Source organism: Haliotis rufescens, unplaced genomic scaffold, assembly GCF_023055435.1.
Source record: "Haliotis rufescens isolate VD_foot unplaced genomic scaffold, xgHalRufe1.0.p SCAF_2, whole genome shotgun sequence".
Classification (NCBI taxonomy): domain Eukaryota; kingdom Metazoa; phylum Mollusca; class Gastropoda; order Lepetellida; family Haliotidae; genus Haliotis; species Haliotis rufescens.
Window position 1 is genome coordinate 48,750,774 of NW_025963890.1, and position 22,314 is coordinate 48,773,087.

The 22,314-nt window shown below is 39.9% G+C and overlaps 1 protein-coding gene across 15 annotated transcripts in view; it reads right to left on the minus strand.

Annotated features, from left to right (window-relative positions):
• Positions 1–4,204: 4,204 nt before the first annotated feature.
• The window catches only part of LOC124146271 (serine-rich adhesin for platelets-like), a 99,813-nt gene continuing 81,703 nt past the window's right edge, over positions 4,205–22,314 (minus strand). For 10 of the 15 annotated variants that reach the window (XM_048400089.1, XM_048400085.1, XM_046516487.2 and 7 more), the window contains 8 exons: positions 19,242–19,427; positions 18,586–18,673; positions 18,018–18,167; positions 17,021–17,233; positions 16,304–16,504; positions 14,679–14,774; positions 11,700–11,743; positions 4,205–9,206 (listed from right to left, as the gene is read on the minus strand). In XM_048400089.1, coding sequence (XP_048256046.1) covers positions 9,191–9,206; positions 11,700–11,743; positions 14,679–14,774; positions 16,304–16,504; positions 17,021–17,233; positions 18,018–18,167; positions 18,586–18,673; positions 19,242–19,427 — 994 coding nt within the window. In that variant the 3' untranslated portion in view covers positions 4,205–9,190. Of the gene's footprint in view, positions 9,207–10,993; positions 11,037–11,699; positions 11,744–14,678; positions 14,775–15,848; positions 15,924–16,303; positions 16,505–17,020; positions 17,234–18,017; positions 18,168–18,585; positions 18,674–19,241; positions 19,428–22,314 lie in introns of all 15 variants that reach the window. The other 5 variants (XM_048400083.1, XM_048400088.1, XM_048400087.1 and 2 more) reach the window with 5 other exon arrangements.

The window sequence follows — 22,314 nt, forward strand, 5'->3', positions numbered from 1 at the left end:
TTATAGTCAGTTAACTCCCTTGCCTCGGGAAGATGTCCAGAAATGGGCCTAAATTTAGCGACGCACATTTTACGAATGGAAGTAAATATGAAAAACGCAAATATAGTTTTTTTCTGTCAAAAAAGCCTTTCTGGATTTGCTTGTTATTGGGAACTATATAGCGGCGTTTTGTTTAAATATATGCTTTAATAATACCGCAACAAAAGAAAATATTTCTGTGTTCAAATCTATTTCCGTGTTGATTGTCCTGTCCCAAAACTTCAAACAAATGGAACATCATGAAAATGTGTATGAAGGGTGTGGACGTTTGGTTGTCATTCTATATTTAAAAATCTATATCTCTCGTATCTAATATCTTAGATGTCTCTCTGCAGTTAACCTTTACATTGGACTAAAGTTCACGATGACAAATTTCTATAACACTCTGCTGTTCGTACATGTAGTATGTTGTAAACATTACTTCACAACTCTGCCCTGCCTGCAGTTTACAGGGGATACAGAAATAAACTGTCAATTGAGAAGACAAGTTAAATAGTGCCATGCCACCGGGGTGCTTTACGTCGAGGCCCGCCATTGTCATCACCCGGATGTAACATGGCGATCACAATCACAACATAACGGATGTGATCCCATAGCACATCTTATCTCTTCTCTCATCTGCACAAACAATCAAAGGTCAAACTGTTTACCACTCCAAACGCCAAACTGTATAACCCTCAGTGAATTACCGAGGGCAAAACAGTTATCAGTAAAACAATTAATCCAGTTATCAGGTGCGGATCCAGTGTGTGTGTGTGTGACAGACAGTATATGTAAAAACATTATTAATTTTACTTCAACCACCAAATCAACATGTTATCATGGTGCAATCAGAGACCATATACTCGGTATATGGTCTCTGGTGCAATATACCGTCAAATGAAAAAGAAGAAGAAAAAAGGTGTTTGTGGTATGTTATTGAAAGAAAACTACAATAAGCAAGCTAATATTCTGATGTCTGCTAGGGTAGGATGTACAGATATAGAGGCGGTGTGGTAGGCTTGTGATTCAAACGTTCGCTCGTCACGCCGAAATCCCGGGTTCGATTCCCCACTTGGCAAATCTGTGGGAAGCCAAGTTTCATGTCCTCCACCCATTCGTGACCAACTCGTGTTATTCCGTGACAAGCCGAATTGCAGGTAACGGAAAGGGGCGAGTGGTGACGAATGGTCCCCACAGATGTTGCTGGAATATTGTTACAAGCAGCCTAAGTCAATTCACACACGAGACGGGGAACATCTGTGTACGCACTGGGTGCTTTTAAAACGGTACAACTTCTGTGCCTTCGTGGAAAATGGACAACATTAGGTCAACACGACTTGTTTTGTAGTAGTGTGATGTTGGATTTGTTTTTTTTAGAAAAGTTTTATTTAACTCATGAAAATACAAGTTGGGGATAAGTGATACTTGAACGAGAAAAAGGCCTTGATCGTAACCCAATTACGTTAACATAGACGTAGGATAGTCGTAGCGCTACCATCGCTTCGTGTAACGGGCGCCAGGCCGCTTCATCCTGCGTGCATCGGGTGCTCATGCTTGGTGACGTGGTTGATAGCGTGGCACATCGTACCCTGGTGGCATGGAGCGTTGCTCACAACAGATCACTGCATTGTCTGATCCATACTCGATTATTTACAGGCCGCCGTCATGTGGCATGAATAGAGCTTATTGCGGCGTTAAACAACAACAAAAATGACTGACTGACTGACACGTACTCACAGGTTATGTTTTTGCAGTGTGCAGCACGTGATATCACGTGCCTTTAAATAAGGAGCCAGTGGTTGCAATGGCAGCAAATGGGATTGATATGGTCTATATAAATATCACAGATTTGCAATTCGATTTTTGATCGCCCGGACAACCACATGTCAGATGTCATTTGCGTGCTTGTGACTGCCTGTTCGTGTCTGGACTAATGTCGATTTTATAGTGCCAACCAATGAGATACCATGACAAAGTTTAACATGAACACCCTACTCAGACTGACTGGCGGGCACCAGACAGGGTAACAACAAGTACCATCTTTTAATGTCTTTTGGTATGATGCGGCCAGGAATCGAAATCCAGACCTTCAACTCTTCAGGCGGACGCTCTACCACTAGACCATGGTGCCCGTCTTTGCATTGAGCTAAGACACACCCTGGGTGCCAGTTTCGTCCTCCATGAAACCACTGGATATGAAACAGACACTGCAGGATCCAGTTGTAGTTTTTTTCCACAATGAATATTGAATTCCAACCGGATTTTGAAAATGAACTGACCACATTGTGGCAACCATCTTGATACTAACATGTCGATTTGTCTGGCTTGATATTGTCACTATTGTATACCCAGAATAGGCCCCGAGCTTCCATGCTTGGTATAGTCATCCAAGGAGGTCCAAGTGCTCACAACATGTTACCTGGTCGACTGTGTGTAAGTGTCATACAGACCCTGAAATATATATATCCAATACAGCTCATGCAAGTCTGTGATATTAGCAAGTCTAAATTACTGCAGTATCAGTCTGAAAATGAAGAGAATCTCTGGGCTCTAGGGCTGGGACGGGTAACTCGGGTACCCGGTTCAGGTGGGTACTGAGTAGGACCTAGGTACCCACAGGACTACCCGAACTCGTGGTTTGTCACGTGATATATTGTTTAATGACAAAGATTATCTGGAACTCTATGGTTACACTAAAGTCACTAATGTTCGCATTTCTTTCTGACTATGCCCCCATTCCTTTAGATTTTTCATATGGTTGAATAAAGTGAGTGAGTCAGTGAGTATGGTTTTACGCCGCTTTTAGCAATATTCCAGCAATATCACAGCGGGGGACACCAGAAATGGGCTTCACACATTGTACCCATGTCGGGAATCGAACCCGGGTGTTTTCGGCGTGACGAGCGAACACTTTAACCACTAGGCTACCCGACCGCCCCAGTTGAATAAAGATATAACTTAATTCAACTTCAGTGTATGAATGACCAGATCGTTTAATACATGTATCAAAATACGTTTTGCCAGGGCTATGCTAAAAATGTTCCCCATCGCACATTTTGAGACATCTCCTGAGACCTATATTGGGTACCCAGGTAGGGTTGGGTAATAGGACAATCTCATTAAAATCAGACCTCAGTTCTCGCTACCGCTAAACAAAGCAAGAACTAAGATCTGATTTTAATGAGATTGGGTAATAGGGTGGTGGGTACCCGGATAGTAAATTTGGACTCGTCCCAGCCCTACTGGGCTCCTTTTTATTATAATAATATTTTAACAACTGTTTTTATCGGTAAAATATGTTAATTTCAGACACTAGATGTTTGTCTGTGTATGCTCACACAGTGCAGGGGTTGCCGCTCATGCCACGGCCACTAGTCTGCCAAGACATGATTTACAAAGGCCGGCAGTACACAGCTGTAATATTTCTGTGGCGTAGAACATCATTCACTCTCTGTATAAACAATAATCCCCCTCAGCTGGATGAGTGAGTTGGTTGGGGTTGACACCACAACAGTACTTAAGTAATATTGTTGTTGTTGGTTTGTTGTTTTATGCCTCACTCAGCAATATTCCAGCTATATGACGGCAGTCTGTAAATAATCGAGTCTGGACCAGACAATCCAGTGACTGATATCATGAGCATCGATCCACGCAATTGGGATCAATGACATGCATCAACCAAGTCAGCAAGCCTGACCACCCAATCCTGTTAGTTGCCTCTTACGGCAAGCATAGTCGCCTTTTACGGCAAGCATGTGTTACTGAAGTCCTATTCTACCCCCGACTTCAGTAATCGCTCAAGGTGTCTGCATAATTGTATGATGTGGGAGAGCAGTAGGTCACTGACTGAATCAAAGATCAATTTAATGAAATGCAACTGAGAAAATTGTTCTTGTTGTAACCCTGCCTGGCATTAAGGGGCTTAAACAAGGAATGGTCGGTGCGGTGTCAGTATACTGTGTCTGAGTGGGCTAGCACTATAAAATCGGTATTAGTCCCAACTATCACAAGCACGCACGCACGCACGCACGCACGCACGCACACACACACACACACCTTGCCATATAAGTGCAATAATCTTGGACGTGCTGATAAATCCCATTTCACCTCACCTCACATGCTGTGGAAGTCAGCAGTATTGTCAGTACTGTCCATCTTCTGAACAGACAACAGGAGACAGTTGTACATTGTTAATGAAGCTTTATTGCCTTATAGACTAGTGATATGTAATGTTATGTAGAATATTATATACATACATACACACAGCTGTTCAGTGGAGACAGGGCAGTGGAAACCATTCTAGACAGACTTATTAACTGAAACTTGGTAAAAACAAAGAGTGAGAGAGTTAACTCCATTACGCCCGAGTCAGCAATATTACAGCTATATCATGGCTGCCTGTGAAATAACAGAGAAAGAAAAAACATTGATCCATTGTCTTCTTGTATACTCTACAGGTATAACCACTTAGATAAACCTGGAAACTAAAGGGAAATCTAAGGCACTATTTCATGGAATTCAACTATCCCAACTTTTTTATTATGTATTTTTTTAATAATGTGTTCAACAAAAATACAAACTTAACCTGAAGTAAATAATTTGTAAAACTAAAGTGGAATGCATTTGACAGGAATATTTACACATTATTTCTCTAACATACCTTCAAACAACCTTAAACATCAGTGAAAAGTGACCTGCATCACAAGATGGAGTTAAAAACAAAACAAGACACAACCCTTATCAAGAGATCATTCATAAAACAGGATGCTAAGACTTGGACAAGGAAACAGAGGGCAGAGGAGTGGGTCAGCCTCACAAGATGAGTGTCGGGGGATTGCCAGTGTCTGTACAGGAGACAGGGTGGGAGAAGTGTAACCTGGTGCCTCCTGAGTCATGTGTGTACAACATTCCTGCTTGGAATGATGTTAAAGGGTCTCAGTCATGCCTTTCAGACATCTACCAACAATGGACACAATCGGAAATTGTTGCAAATAAAAAAATAAAACATATTTTTGCAATTTGTTGAATTTTGTTTTGAATGTGTTGTGAACTATAAATAAAAGAAAAGAATGCCAGAGGTCTTGTAATAATTTCAATGAAGCACTGATTTCACCCCATATTTATAATCCCCACCCACCCTAATCCCAAATTAAGAAACATTCTAAACGGTATGTTACTATTGAGTTACATCTCTTAACAAGATGGATTAAAAATAAACAAGCTCATCATTGACAAACCTCTTCACAGAAACACGATCAGATTTCCTTCAATGAGTATGTTTTTTACAATGTTGAATTGATATCAACATGAACCGAATCTATGAAAGGCATTCAATCTCACCACCCCCATAGAAAATTATAAACAACAAAAATCTGCTTCATTGATCTTAACAGGCCACTGAAAATGTGCAGCAACAGCATGGTGTGTGACACTGTAACCACAGCAACAGGTGAATACACCCTAGTTGTGGCTGTTATAGCTGTTATCACATCCTTGACATGGACATCCACAGACAACGGCAGGCGACAGGGATAGAAGCCTGCCACTGTCATATAACTCGTATCATTACATCCCTGTAGAAAGTAGGTCAAACATTCCACATCCTACATCCTGGGGCAATGGCTGACATATTCACCCAATACACAACAACCCATAATCAGATATTTCAAATCTCACCTCTATTGCCAACACTTAATTAAGCCACGATGATAACATCAGTGAAATGCGTCATTTAAAAAAAAAAAGAAGATGTGTGTTAAGATGATATCTTCTATGGCAAGAAAAAACATGTTCTGGTCAACACAGCCCTTCACACGTGAGGATGGACAAAAGTCAGGTTTGTAAAAGGTTTCATGGCAATCATAAACTTTGTGGGAATCAAACACAGATCGTAGGTGTGGCAAGCTTGTGATTTAACCATACACCACACAATTGTATTGTATCGTAAAAACATACCGGTAGTAACACGAGGTACAGAAGTCTAGATTGGTTTTCTGAAGACGGCCCAAGTAGACAAGTCTAGATTGGTGTTCTGAAGACGGCCCAAGTAGACAAGTCTAGATTGGTGGTCTGAAGATGACCCAAGTAGACAAGTCTAGATTGGTGTTCTGAAGACGACCCAAGTAGACAAGTCTAGATTGGTGTTCTGAAGACGGCCCAAGTAGACAAGTCTAGATTGGTGGTCTGAAGATGACCCAAATCCACAAATCTAGATTGGTGGTCTGAAGACGACCCAAGTAGACAAGTCTAGATTGGTGGTCTGAAGACGACCCAAGTAGACAAGTCTAGATTGGTGTTCTGAAGACGACCCAAGTACACAAGTCTAGATTGGTGTTCTGAAGACGACCCAAGTACACAAGTCTAGATTGGTGTTCTGAAGACGACCCAAGTACAAAAGTCTAGATTGGTGTTCTGAAGACGACCCAAGTAGACAAGTCTAGATTGGTGTTCTGAAGACGACCCAAGTAGACAAGTCTAGATTGGTGTTCTGAAGACGACCCAAGTAGACAAGTCTAGATTGGTGTTCTGAAGACGACCCAAGTAGACAAGTCTAGATTGGTGTTCTGAAGACGACCCACGTACACAAGTCTAGCTTGGTGTTCTGAAGACGACCCAAGTACACAAGTCTAGATTGATGTTCTGACCGACATCCTGGTGTAGTGAACTTAACCCTTTAACCAATAGGATCACAGGACTACCAAACAAGCCGAGTTACACGGGTTAATGTTGCTATGACCTTTACACTTCCGGTGGTTGAATATGAATGGTATGACGATACATGGAAGGTTGTTGACAGAAGAGAAAGTATATACGTTGATCAATAAATACATGGGAATATATTACTGTACATCACTAAACTCCTGTACACATGCTAGTTTCTTCCACTTAAATGCAGACTGTATCTGAATACAAAGCTGGTCATCTTTGCATGAAGCCGCTACTGTCAAGGTTACAATACACAATCTGGGCCAGGGGCTGGCGTTCAGGGGATGGAGAGTCAATACAACAATCAACAAATGGGCAATTATTGGGTTGTAATTATATATCAATTATTTCATGTTTGGAGAAATAACTGAATGCTTAGATGCCATTTAATTTGGGCATTAGCAATTTAATTCCTGACAGGGCCACTTCTTTAAACTAAAAGTACCTTGAAGGTGGTAGTATATCAAACTGTTCAGTTGGTTTTCCAAAACTTTGAACCAAATTAATCCAAACAAATAAATGTCTTCATTTACACATCACGGTACTAATAAATGTCTATCTCATTATATTTTGACATGCTCAACAGAAATTATTAAGATGACAGGTTTCACTGTATATTGTCAATGAATGGACGACTTTCGGGGTTAATTTCTGTCCCTGCAGTCACATCCTGCTTGACTTCTAGATTGTCAGACAAACAGATTCTGCCCGACCTGTCAGACAAACCTAGACGAACACAAGCCAGGGTCATAACCACCTGATACTCCACAGTGAGATCAATTTTCATGTCGTCACAACCTTTGTTATTGTGTTATGCTATGCTGCAATTTCTCAAATGTATCTGCATAATGCTGTTCAGAATCCAACCTCAGGATTAAAGTCTGACATAATCCGATCCCAACATATATCCCTTCACACCCAATCCCGTCACATCCCGAGTACACAACTCATACTTCATCAGCATAGAAGACGATCATTACATGTCCAAGCTGGAGACTTTACAATGGTATAACGTAATCTGAGTGTAGACATTGGAATACAACAAAACACACAATTTGTCACCTCTCAGTGTCTCCTCGCCATGGTTACAGATAGTATCATTAACTCTTCCTGTGCTAAGCGAATGATAATGATATAGCACCATAGTAGTAGTTACAAAGAGGGCAGAGCAAGAGTTAATGATGACACTCTCATTGGCATACACATCTAGGACAATCAACATGTGTCTATGCAAAAGCCTCTAAGTTGTAGATATCACACAATAGCAAATATTGATGTTAATAACTTTAAAAAATAAACTGACAAATATTTCTCTCATGTGTAACAAATTTGGAGAGTAAATTTCAAATTACGTCTATATAAAATTAGTTTCTACCAAGCAAAATATATGTCAGGAAGAGAATTTATGGATGTCAACTTCTATATTATGAGGAACACAACATTTCGGAGTATATACTTACACCTTCATCACGTGAAATGAAATGGTGAAGGAGTAAGTATATTATCCGAAACGTTGTGTTCCTCATAATAAAGAAGTTGACATCCATAAATTCTCTTCCTTTTGTGTATCACTTCTAAATGCCTTTCAAAGACTTAAAATATATGTCTTCAAAAGCAAAAATAAATCTAACAGATCCACTTACAGCATTATATTGTAATATCAATAGCACGCTAAAATAACATTAAGTATGCAGCAGGAAGTCTTCTCCTAGGACAACACACTTAACACTGTTACTGACTGCAGCTCGGTGCACCAGCAGACAAACAGGAAGTTTTATGTCCTAAATATTTGTGTATTATTACATGTTCTTTACAAGGTCATAAAACTACACTGAGGTCAAATCTACATTGTATCGCAATGATTTATTGAAACGCTAAAAGCAAACCTGCATAAAATCTCAAATAAAATAACTAGTACTGCAATGTAACAATGCACATCACCAGTGTTAAAACAAATCAATATCATGATCATAAATAGAGTAAAAGCTGACAAACAACCTCGTTTTAAAATGTCAACTAGATTTTCAAAAAACTTCTTTGAAATGATCTAGCTGTCTAACAAGCATGCATATTTTAATCAAGGTATAAAGGCAAAAATATTTTACATTGCGCCTTCCGGAAAACCCATGTGAGTCTATTCTGCGCTGCTCGCATGGAGCAATGGAGCAAGGAACATGTAAACCTGGGTTGTTGAGAATGTGTCGGAGAACGATGAGAAACTACGAGGTAGAGCTGAGGCGAGCATCGTGTCCAGAGGAGGCGAGATAGTAGTGTGTATAAACCGACATACAAACAACACACTGCATAGATACTAGAGGGAATTGTCCTTTATACAAATGGCACATAGTAGCAAGATAATATCAAGAGTTGTCTCCCTTGCATTGTTGAATCCCTGACCACATCAGTGTCCAGCCATCCAATGGTCAAAGGGAGTCCTCTCACAGCATTGTTTCCATGACTACTGTTACCGGGAATGCCGGCTGGAAGAAAATACAAATTGGAAAATTGGATCAAAATTTATGTACATATATTGACATCATTAAGTTTAAAAGTAAAAGAAAACCTATGTCGTTTATAATATGCACAGAATCAAGATATTTTTCTGAAAGAATATCACAATATCAATAAGATTTTGTTTTGTTGTAGCTGGATACTTACTTATAAAATTACTATTTTGAATCAGCATTTTTTCAAGTTAATCTTAGTATGCTAACAGCATCAACACATGTTCCAATAGGCAAAACGTATCAGTATTTTTTTGCCACAATATGTTTAGGTTATGTACATAAGCAGTTTAATATACAACTAAACATTGCCCTTTTAATCACATGCATATTTGTTACTATGACAAGATTTGAAAAAGCTAGAATTTAAGCAAAATCTAGACAATTAATGACAATCTTGATACAATCTAAAAGCCATACAAGTGTGGTTCCTTTAAGAATTCCTGATGCCATTTCCCTTTATATTCAACTATCTCATTTAGTCAAGTTCAGATCCTTCTGCCAGTATAAAGGGGAGATATTCTATCACCAACCAGAGTCTGTGTGGGAAAGCTTTGCACAGAGGCTAATGTTTAGAAGTATGCTATATGATGACAGAAATTGAATCAAAAATGGGTAAATGTGTCTACAAAGACACTGAGCTGTCAGTGATAATCTGAGAACCATTTCTTGACAATTTTGTTATTTATTAAAGTATAAAATCTTGTCTTTGGCAGGGATAAAAAGGCAGGAAATGTGTGGGATCAGAATGTTGCTTCAAAATCTGTGCATTGGACCTTTTTTGATTGAAACAAAACAACATATTTATCATTTCCCAGAAGAGTCATCCCTCCCAAACCAATTTAAATTGTACCAAGTGTGTATATTATGCTTGTTATACTCTGTACAGTCCCAAGTGTGTATAATATACTTGTAATACTCTGTACAGTCCCTAGTGTGTATAATATACTTGATATACTCTGTACAGTCCCAAGTGTGTATAATATACTTGTTATACTCTGTACAGTCCCTAGTGTGTATAATATGCTTGATATACTCTGTACAGTCCCAAGTGTGTATAATATACTTGTTATACTCTGTACAGTCCCAAGTGTGTATAATATGCTTGATATACTCTGTACAGTCCCAAGTGTGTATAATATACTTGTTATACTCTGTACAGTCCCAAGTGTGTATAATATACTTGTTATACTCTGTACAATCCCAAGTGTGTATAATATACTTGTTATACTCTGTACAGTCCCAAGTGTGTATAATATACTTGTTATACTCTGTACAGTCCCAAGTGTGTATAATATACTTGTTATACTCTGTACAATCCCAAGTGTGTATAATATACTTGTTATACTCTGTACAGTCCCTAGTGTGTATAATATGCTTGATATACTCTGTACAGTCCCAATGTGTATAATATACTTGTTATACTCTGTACAGTCCCAAGTGTGTATACTATGCTTGTTATACTACATTCTACATGATACATGTATCAACATACAGATTAATGAGTCAAGCTAGCTACAGCTTATATACCCTATAACCAAATGTTTAGTAATAAAAACCATTTATAATCTGAAAACAAAGAATGAAGGATGAAATAAATGCAGTATTATGAAACAAATAAATAGAAGAATGTGATTAGAGACAGTAATACTGTGACACTGTACAGGAAGTAGTGACTACCACGATGCACCTGGTGTTAGTGAGGAAGCCAATATGAGGACAGTCTAGACATGCAGAATAACTAAGGATGCTGAGAGTCAAACCTGAAGCCATTCTTCATAACATCAGTGCTGCAGTGTCTAAAGACTGCAAGTAAGTACAAGTTTCACCTTATGTTACCGTTAGCTCTCCACATTATCATCAAGTATTATAACAATTGATGCGTTTTCATCTTTGAATATGACTGTACATATCTTGAAGTAACTATATTTTGTACATAAAACCCGACCAGAAAAATGAATCATTTCACTCACATTTTTAATTAAATACAACAAAGACGTATCTTAGATGTATCATGACCAAAACACATTGGGAGCACATAGTAGCCCAGAGATCTAGGGCTACCATTTGGTGAGCAGTGTTGTGTCCCTTAGCTGTGGCAGGATCTGCTGATCATTGGTTCAAATCCATGATTACCAAGATTATGATCATTGGTCAGTCTCATACTCAAACTTGTGGGTTTACCAAACAGTAAAAAAAACCACTTTGGGCTTTCTCTTAAATGGAGTTGACATGCAAGATGTAACTGAAATACTGTTCAAAGCAGCATTCATCGCAACTCACTCACTTAATTATTAATGAAAACTTCATAGAATAGTTTTGTTGATAAATTTATTAGTTTTCATTTTTTCTCCAGAACTCCTATACCTCCAATCAACTACACCCGTAACGTGACAATCCAAATAAAGCTGACCACGGCCCAGCGCAAACTTTTTAGTAATATTTAGTATGGTAGAGCCAGAAGTTTACCTTGGTGTGGGCGAGCTGGAACTCTTGCGTTTTCTCACAAGACCCTAGAAGAAAACACGACATGCATACTGAACACCAGACGTAGAAACAGGCAACTGAGGGCAGAGACAACTGTGCAACTAAACTCAACATAAGGAAGCGGTGCTGTGACAACATGGCATCAGATAAACGTTTACAACCTCGGATAAACGTTTACAACATCGGATTCAGAACAGTTACAACAAACAACAATAGGAACAGATGAAGGCGTATGCTTATTGAATTCAGGAGATTTAAATACAATAGAAAATATATACAACAAATCCTAAAGACTGAACACCTGGTTAGACAAACTGAATTTTTATATAAACAGATTTTGTTCTTTTAGATGAGATGTACATATTATACCCAAAAGAAGTTAAAGAACACATCAAAGAACCAGGTGTTCTTTACCTCATTTCGAGTAGTATTTTTCGAAATGTTTCCTAAACATCTTTATCTTTAGAATCATCAATAGCAGATGCTGTTAGCTTCATGTAACCAGGTTCCAGTGCGAAAGGGTTCTATTCCACGAGACCAAGTGCCGAAAGGTTCATATACTACTCAAAAGAAGTTAAAGAACACCCTATTCTTTCATATTACAATAGTTAATCTGTCATGCCATGTAACTATAGCAGCATGAAAGAATCAGGTTTTCTGTTAGCCTTCTTCGAGTTGTATACATATACTGTATACTGATGGAAAGTAAGAAGGGGACATCTGAGGGGGAACAATTTGTTTGGTTTGATAAGTTTGTTGTTTTATCAGTCTGTCAGCAATACTCCTGTCAAATCACAATGGTCTGTAAATAATCACAACAAACTTTTGGTCAATATGAGATCTTATTTAGTTGCCCCTTACAAGCAAAAGGGAGAGGCGTACCTGTTTGACCTCAGGCCTCCACTGGCTGCAATTCTTGTACAAATCATCAGGTGAACATTGAGTATTCAGCCAATTAGAAAACACCAGATTCCAACATTTCATAAAGGGACCTATTTTGTTGTTGAGATAAATTGAACTCGGCAGATTGAAAGATAACTATGCAATATTTGGCGTGTGATCTTATTATATTTTCCATCAGTATCTGTGACACAACAGTTGCCATGCAGGTGTGTGGGTCAATGTAGCTTGTGGATCAGGAGCTGGCACAGGGTACGTAGAGTGTAGGGCGTACGTGGTAAAGGGGTAGGTAGAGCGTAGGACGTACATTGTAAAGGGGTGTATTGGAGCATAGGTTATTAGTGGCAAAGGGGTACGTAGGGCGTAGGTCATACGTGGCAAAGGGGTACATGGAGGGTATGTCATACATGGTAAAAGGGTATATAGAGCGTAGGTCGTACATGGTAAAGGAGTATATAGAGTGTAGGTCGTACGTGGTAAAGGAGAATATAGAGAGTAGGTCGTACGTGGTAAAGGAGTACATAGAGTGTAGGTCGTACGTGGTAAAGGACTACATAGAGTGTAGGTCGTACGTGGTAAAAGGGTATATAGAGTGTAGGTTGTACGTGGTAAAGGACTACATAGAGTGTAGGTCGTACGTGGTAAAAGGGTATATAGAGTGTAGGTCGTACGTGGTAAAAGGGTTTATAGAGTGTAGGTCGTACGTGGTAAAAGGGTATATAGAGTGTAGGTTGAACGTGGTAAAGGACTACATAGAGTGTAGGTCGTACGTGGTAAAAGGGTTTATAGAGTGTAGGTCGTACGTGGTAAAAGGGTATATAGAGTGTAGGTTGTACGTGGTAAAGGACTACATAGAGCGTAGGTAGTACGTGGTAAAAGGGTATATAGAGTGTAGGTCGTACGTGGTAAAAGGGTATATAGAGTGTAGGTTGTACGTGGTAAAAGAGTATATAGAGTGTAGGTTGTACGTGGTAAAGGAGTACATAGAGCGTAGGTTGTCGGGGTAAAGGAGTATAAAGAGTGTAGGTCGTAGGTGGTAAAGGAGTATAAAGAGTGTAGGTCGTAGGTGGTAAAGGAGTATAAAGAGTTTAGGTCGTAGGTGGTAAAGGAGTATAAAGAGTTTAGGTCGTACATGGTAAAGGGGTATATAGAGTTTAGGTCGTACATGGTAAAGGAGTATAAAGAGTTTAGGTCGTACATGGTAAAGGGGTATAAAGAGTGTAGGTCGTACATGGTAAAGGAGTATAAAGAGTGTAGGTCGTAGGTGGTAAAGGGGTATATAGAGTTTAGGTCGTACATGGTAAAGGGGTATGTAGGAGTGTGGAATCCAGTACATCAAGTGTTGACTGTAATGACTGGGTATTTACAACTTTCTTTCTAAAACTTGGCATGTGAAGAGACCTATCCATGGTTCTTATACAGTGTACTTTGGTATTTCCAACTTGTGAAGAGACCTATCCATGGTTCTTATACAGTGTACTTTGGTATTTCCAAAAACAAAGGTCATTATCAAATTATAATGAAGGATACAGCATTTTGTAAAATGGCAGATAATTACAACCTCTTGTTAGATCCTCATTTGTTTCTGACATTATGTTATTCGCCCACAAAATAATTCATAAATGACCGGATGACTAAATACACATGATGCTGGTCATATGGGTACGAACTACTGAAGGACTCGGGATGACACGACTACAGGAGCGTTCTGGGAGTAGTGGAAACACGGCCATATTTGTGCAATGTTCGGATCGCACATTCTTTCAATTTCTGATTGGCTTGGTAGCTTAAAATCTATAAAGAATATTTTGTTCGTTTCAGAATATCTATTATTGTGTAGGTTTGCTGTATCAGCTTGGACTAAAGTCATAAATTTTAATCCTTAAAAAAAGAGCTGAAGGGGAAATGTAATGATTTCAGTTTAATGTTGTGTTGCCGGCAGCTCCAATCAGCGTGACCTAAACGCCTCTCCACGGTACCACCTTCTCCCAGAACACCCCTGTGTCTCTGTAGATACAAAGGGCAGGGGCAAGCAAACTGAAAACTAGCAACACAACTTACAGGTGAGGTCTTGGAGAAATTAAGGTGTGCGTAAAGAACCACACCAATATCTTTGTGGCCTGCCTCCATCGCAATTGACAGGGCCGTGCTGCCGTCCTGACAACAAAACAAAACTAAGGCTAACAGAACAAACAAAACAAAAAGAAATAAATATGTGCAAAAACCATAGATACACACAGGATGCAAGTAACTTCTAAAACATGTTGAATTTTGTTGATTTCCACATACTTCATGGGGTAGGAAGCAAAGTGTGTGTCTTTTAGTCAAATTCACGGGCGTGAATTTAATTCCTCCACACCCAACACCTCTCCCCCACACAGATACAAAACCACACACTGTTTAAGATGATGATGTCTTTCTGGACGTTAATTTAAAATAAATTCATTTATCTAAATGCATGCTGCACAATCACATTAAAAGCAGATCTTTGTTCTTGCTACCGCTAAAAACAAAGATATGAGGACATATCCCATTACGAGTCATGTCAGACCAACCAATGACCGAGGGACAATGGAAATGTAAATGGAATGACTGACAAGAAGTCGACATTAGCCAATCAGAAGGGATCTTTCTTGTGCTCTACAGCACTAGTTTCAAACTGGCGACTACATTTCGAAACACATTGTGATACATTTTTGATTGAAAAATTGTAAACTAAACAAAAGAACATTCTGGAATGGCTAACAGATGGCCTACATCGTGTGGATTCAGTCATAAAGCCTGCAACTGTCATTCGGAACACCCGTGTTAATTTTCTCGAGGTTGCAAGAACAGAAAACACATTCTGACTGTCACTTTCCTGATCTGGTAAGCAACGCTCTGATTGGTTGGATGAAAGGTTGGATCCTAAGATCTTGTTTAGTACTAGCGAGAACTAAGATCTGATTTTTATGAGATTTCATTTTGCATGAAACAATTTTGTATTTGTTCAGTTATTTCGTGAATGTAATATTTTCATCAATTGACATTGCTGCTTTGGAACGAAAAGTGCAAGAATAAAATCATCCTAAGACAAAGAGAGTGACACAATCACAAGGCTGTATTTGTGAGTGTGTGACTGGTATGAGGTACTGCTGTAAAACCAGAGAGACAGCAAGATGTACCAAGATGGAGATACACAATGACCATGAATACAGGAACTAAAACTGTGAGAAACAACATACTGTTTACCTCCGCGGTCTACCCATCATCAGCAGATGATGTATGACTGAAGTACGCCATCGTTATATTGGAAGAGGGAAATATCTGAATGTTTGATAACAACACTTTTATCACTGGACATTCACGCCATATGCATGATACGATTATATACCACATCTAGGGTGATACAAAGTATATACAATGGATAGGATGATATGAAATATATGGATAGGATAATATGGTGCAAATTCACTAAAGGTCTTTACATTTCAATAAAGAACAAAGTTACAAGGAAACAGATATATTAACTATAAGACAATCTCAAAATTTACGAGGGAGTTTCTACAGTGCAGGACACACTGAGATGAGACAAACTGTTTTTGGACAAATTTTGAAAATTAATTGAAATTGAAATTGTCTTCATCTCCTGCTTGTCCCATGGTAAACAGTGGTTACATCAAGGAGCAGGCGGTGCTGGTACTCACGTTGTCGGTCAGGTTGGCATCAGTAGCGGGATGACTCAGCAACACCTTTACAATGTCGTTGTGGCCATGTTCACATGCACACATGAGTGCGGTGGAACCATCGTTGTCGTGGGCGTTGACGTCTGCTCCGGCATCCAGAAGAAACTCCACCATGTTGGTGCGGCCATGACTGATCGCCAGCATCAGGGCTGTCTGACCTGCCTGGAACCACAGACAATTAGTTAGTGAGTGTTGGTTCGTTGCTTAATGCAGCACTCCACAATATTCCAGCTATATGATGGCGGTCTGGACCAGATAATCCTGACATGAGCCTGGAAACTTGATCCCGTTAGTCGCCTCTTACAACAAGCATAGTTGCCTTTTATGGCAAGGATTGGTTGCTGAAGACCTATTCTAACTCGGATCTTCACGGCTCGAGAGAGTGAGTGAGTGTGTGAGCTAGTATTTGCTGTATCCTGTGCATAGACCCAGAGGTCCACACATGCACACAATACGATGCATGAACACAGACAATTTTACCCCATTTTCACCTCGAAATTACAGGCAAGCACTCAGATCCTGCATTTTTTGTTATGAAAAAAAGGTCTCCAACCTAAACATTTACCTTAGCTTGAATAACATCCAAAAATAATTCATATATAGACAAAATATAAGGAATCATTCATATTTTTAAATATGTAACTATAATGCCTGGTTGTGCACGGGCGGGACCCCCACCTGAGTAGACCGGACATTCACGTCTCCCTGCTTGAAGAGTCGGCGCACGGTCTCGATCTGGCCATGGGTCTGAATGTACGCCAGGGAGGCCAGCATCACCGGGGTGTAGCCTGCCTTGTTCTGCTTATTGACGTCCACTACACCCGAGTCGAGGAAGAGGTTACAGACATCAAAGTTGCAGTTGGAAACTGCGTAGTGGAGGGCGGTGTTTCCCTTGAAACATTTCAATATAAATTATTCCACTACAGATCATCAGGAAGAGCACAATTTCTATTCTGCACATCATGTTGACATAATTCTGTACTGTGTTGAATACGATGTGAAAATTAATGTTTTGCAGTAAAAGAATACTTGAAAATAAATTCAACACAATATTCTACATTTTCACTCCTCTGACATATTTTTCAAGACTCAATAAGCAAGGCATATTGACACATCTGTATTGAGTCACGACATTACATTGCAAGACTTATGTTTGTGTCTGTTATATGTTGATATGATCCAGATTTACGTTTGTGTGAGCCATGTTGCATGTTACATCTGTGTCAAACATATTGACATTGCAAGACTCACCTTTGTGTTTCCCATATTGAGTGAGTGAGTGATTATGTTTTTATGCCGCTTTGAGCAATATTCCAGGAATATCACGTCGGGGCACACCAGGAATGGGCTTCACACATTGTACCCATGTGGGGGTATTGTTTTGTTTGTTTGTTTGTTGTTTAACACCACACTCAGCAATATTCCAGCTATATGACGGCGGTCAGTAAATAATCGAGTCTGGACCAGACAATCTAGTGATTGACATCATGAGCATCAATCCACGCAATTGGGATACGATGATATGCATCAACCAAGTCAGCGAGCCTGACCACCCGATCCCAGAAGTCGCCTCTTGCAACAAGCATAGTTGCCTTTTATGGCAAGCATGGGTCGTTGAAGACCTACTCTACCCTGGATCTTCACGGGTTGGGGGTATTGACGTGGCAGGACTTACATTTGGGTCGGCCATATTGACGATGTACTCCAGCAGCTTCTTGGAGATCTCGTTGAAGGATGACATGAAGTCCTCCACCTGGTAGTGGTCGGACAGCTTCTGGCTGGAGATGTTAAACCACTCCTTCTGGATTGTACCGAGGTTGGTATTCTGAAACAGAGTTGTCTCCCCTTAGACCATGTTCACACAAATCTTCAGGTTCCTGGTGGTGTGTGTGTGTGTGCGTGTGTGTGTGTGTGTGCGTGTGTGTGTGTGTGTGTTGTTTTACGCCGCACTCAGCAATATTATGCAATATGACGGCGGTCTGTAAATAATCAAATCTGGACAAGACAATCCAGTGATTGACATCATGAGCATCGATCCACACAATTGGGATCGATGACATGCATCAACCAAGTCAGTGACCCTGACCACCCGATCCCGTTAGTCGCCTTTGATGACAAGCATAGTCGCCTTTTACAGCAAGCATGGGTTGCTGAAGACCTATTCTACCCCGGATTTTCACGGGTTCAGGTTCCTGGTGACACGGTTCAAACATGGAACTGACAAACAAGAAATTGAAACCTACCAGTTCGGAAGTTTTGATGGTTGTGGAATCAACCAGGTAGGTGGCGAGGACCTTGCACGATGTCCGCATATCTTGACTCAGCTCAAACCTGTTGGTGCATTTGTACCAAAGTCAATGCTATTGATAAACTGTACAACATGAACGTGTTGTCACCTGCTACGTAAAATGCTTGTATGTGTTCCTCTACTCAGCTAAACATGAACTCTATTTGGAAATTCAAATCCCAATTCTCATTTCAAAAGATGAAAGGAAAACAAATATGAATATAAAAATGGTCAAAATTGTCAAGTCTAATTAAACATGTAAACAAAATTACAGACAAACAATGCTTATATAAGCATATAGTCAGAGGATCACAACATGTTTTCCTGTTTGTCCACTCAGCATTAGAAATTGGCACTGGTCCTATAGTCCTTGCCACACTGCCCAATAGTTAAGGTACCAAAAGGACTAGCAGAAATTAGCCCTTTTTAAGGGTTTTGCTACATGTTATCTTTATAAGGACTAGTTAGCTAAAAGTGTTAGTTTCTATCACTGCCACTTAAGATATAAATTGGTTAGTTCTACTACAAATCTAAGAAAAAAGAGAAATCTTTTGATTCATCAGTGGTGATTATATTCCAGAAACCTACATAAGGAAGAGAAAATACACATACGTCTCTCGAATATTCTGATCAAACATCTTAGCACCAGGGATGCCCTTGGCAATTGCCTCATCATCTTTGCACTGATATACAATGTTGCCATGACGACCATCGTACGACCCCTCCTCGTAGCTGCTGTCGGAACCCTCCGCCTCCTCATTCCCGGACTCCTCGTCAGTTGATTCCTCCGAGTCCGTCCTGCAAGACACAAGGTCAACTGTCAGCACAGACAGCAAAAACTCCAGACAGAAGCCATCCTCGTTTATTCAGGGCATTATATCTCCATTCTATTATATGTACCCTGGACCCACACACCGCAAAAGCTTTGTTCAGGAAGTGGTGCCACCATTTCCTTGTCTTATTAGTAACATGGCACAGTTCGTCATTTGACAAACTGACTTAAAGTCACATATTTTGACTGGATTCGAAACCAAATTATGGTGGCGGATGGGTCCAGAGATGTTTTACACTGTTTTATCAAGGATGGGCAGAAGACAAAAAGCAATCTTTTAACAAAGCTAGTGAAAGCAAACTCTTTACAAAGCTATGGAAAGTTGCGCCACATTGATTACAAACACAAAAAATACAAACAGCCCAGAGTAAGCAACTGGAGATATCAACAGACAAGATATGATTTTGTAAAGTGACACCATATTGATAATCAACACAAACTAAGTCAAACATGTACTAATTTCATCTACAATGTTAATAAAATGATGACAATGACATTAAATGATGCCATGTTGATTACGTCACATTTGTTAACAATTACATGGGATGTTCAGTGTCCATGATGAAGGGAGAAAAATGTAGGAATAATTATGTTTTTTAAACTACTGCACTAAATGGAAATATTCCAAAAGCTAAAAAGAAACAACAAAAAAGAATACAATGACAATAGCAACAACAAAATGTACCAGGTAAGCAAAAAGCAAGAAATAGTACAAATATGGAAACATAAGCATATTTTCATCTTATTCAGCCATATTTATGTGTTTTCAGGGGTCTTGGAAAATGTTTTGGTTAAACAAAAATCTTTCACGGAAACTGTACAACACTAAAACACTTTAGCAATAACAAAGCCTGATGCAGAAAGTGAATGAGTGAGTGAATATGGACTGAAACAATATTTCTGCAATGATCATGTCGCATGACACAGGTGAGGTGAGGCGAAATGGGGTTTAACGTCGCGTCCAAGATTATTGCACTTACATAGCAAAGTGCATGTACAGACACAGTATACTGACTCCGAACCGACCAGTCCTTGTTTTAGCCCCTTAATGCCGAGCGCCAGACAGGGTAACAACAAGTACCATCTTTTAATGTCTTTTGGTATGACGCAGTCGGGGATCAAACCCCGGACCTTCCGCTCTCCAGGCGGACGCTCTACCACTAGACCACGGAGGCGGTCCCTCGCATGACACAGAGATTGGGCATCACTATATTGGGAATCAAACCAAGGCCTTTGTCATGATGAGCAAACACTTGAACTACTGGCCTACCTGACTCCCTACACCTCACAGTGAGCTAACGATAACAACTGCTGGGTATTGCCTGCTCACATAACTATTATCAATAAAGATTAAGTTTAAGAAACAACACAGCCAGAATGCAAACCTGTGCCGTGCAATGCTAGCGATGGAAATGTTGAAACAGGATGGTGTTGTGGTAGCTCTGGCACCAAGGCTGAATCAGCACAATGAGCTTTGCCTGGTCGTCCATCATTCCTGTAAGTCTCAACTTGCTAATTTGGGTTTCAAAGTTCTTTCCCTGTCAATACTACTTTCCATAAAACTTGTATCAAGTGAGGTAATTTCCTGCACAAAGCGGCTAGTGGAGTGATTCACCAGGTAATCAATAGAACCCTTCAATGGTGGAAGAAAGCTCTACTTCACAAAGTTACGACAGAAAGCGTTCTCATCTCATACTGCGCGCCAGTCAGGTTCCGCCAACATAGAATCACCTAACCGAGCAATTCCAATAGGGAACTAGCACATTTTAGTGAGTACTTGTGATGCAGTCTACTGAAGTGGCCTATAAATGTAAGACTATCGTCATCTGGATCTGGCTGTCCAGCTAATGCTGACTCAGCCTTCATTCATCCACACTGATCTGATTGGAAGAGCTATCCGATTGCCTCACGGCCGAGGTAGTACCAGCAACACATGGCATATATGCATAATAACAAAAGCGTAAACATGCATACGATAATTTAGTTACTAGATATGCATGTTATTTTAAATGCATTATTGATGAAATTTGGCACTTTTTTATATGAATGAAGAGGCTTGAAAGAAAGAATTAGTTGGAATTCTACCCTATGTAAGAACAGTTTTATCCATCAATGGACAAGCATTCTAAAAGCCATGTAATATATGAGCCAAACATTTTTTCACCCAATCCTTACAATTGCTTGAATAACGTGACCACTCCCATGTACCAAATAAACAAAACATGTTCTCCATCTTCAAAAGATATTCCCAAGATTCAGCATGTTAGCAAGCCCAGATGTAGTCTAGAAAAGAACATACTTCAATCTACTTATATACATACTCTGTTACATTTGAGGGACAGGAGAGATGACCCTTGTCCTACCTCAATACAGGTATTACCTGCTTGGTGGTCTTTTAATCTTGTACAGGTAAGGTCGTTAACAGGTAGGTTGGGACCCGTTGACTTGTTACAGGTATTTGGGGGGACGGGCTGATGTAACGGGTTGAGTAAGGACATGCATCAGACATGACACGTGTCAAACAGGCCAGGGCTAAAAGTGTCCATTTTTTCTTGTCCAAACTGAAGAGAGTGTGTATTTTCTGCTACAGCTGGACGAGCGTGAGATGGGCGGAATGCTGCAGTGTAATATCATGGCGTGCCATTCAGCAGGGGAGGAATGTGATGTGTTTCATTTGCCACAAGCAGAGGCATGGTGCTAAGAAAGAAAGGATCATAATCACAGGGAAATGGGGATTCCAACCATGATCAGCGAATCCTGGCACAACTAAGGGGTGTAACCCTCTACTTCAAACTGAACAACCACTCCCTCCAACAAGAGGATCTGCATTCTTTCACACAACCAACATCAAAA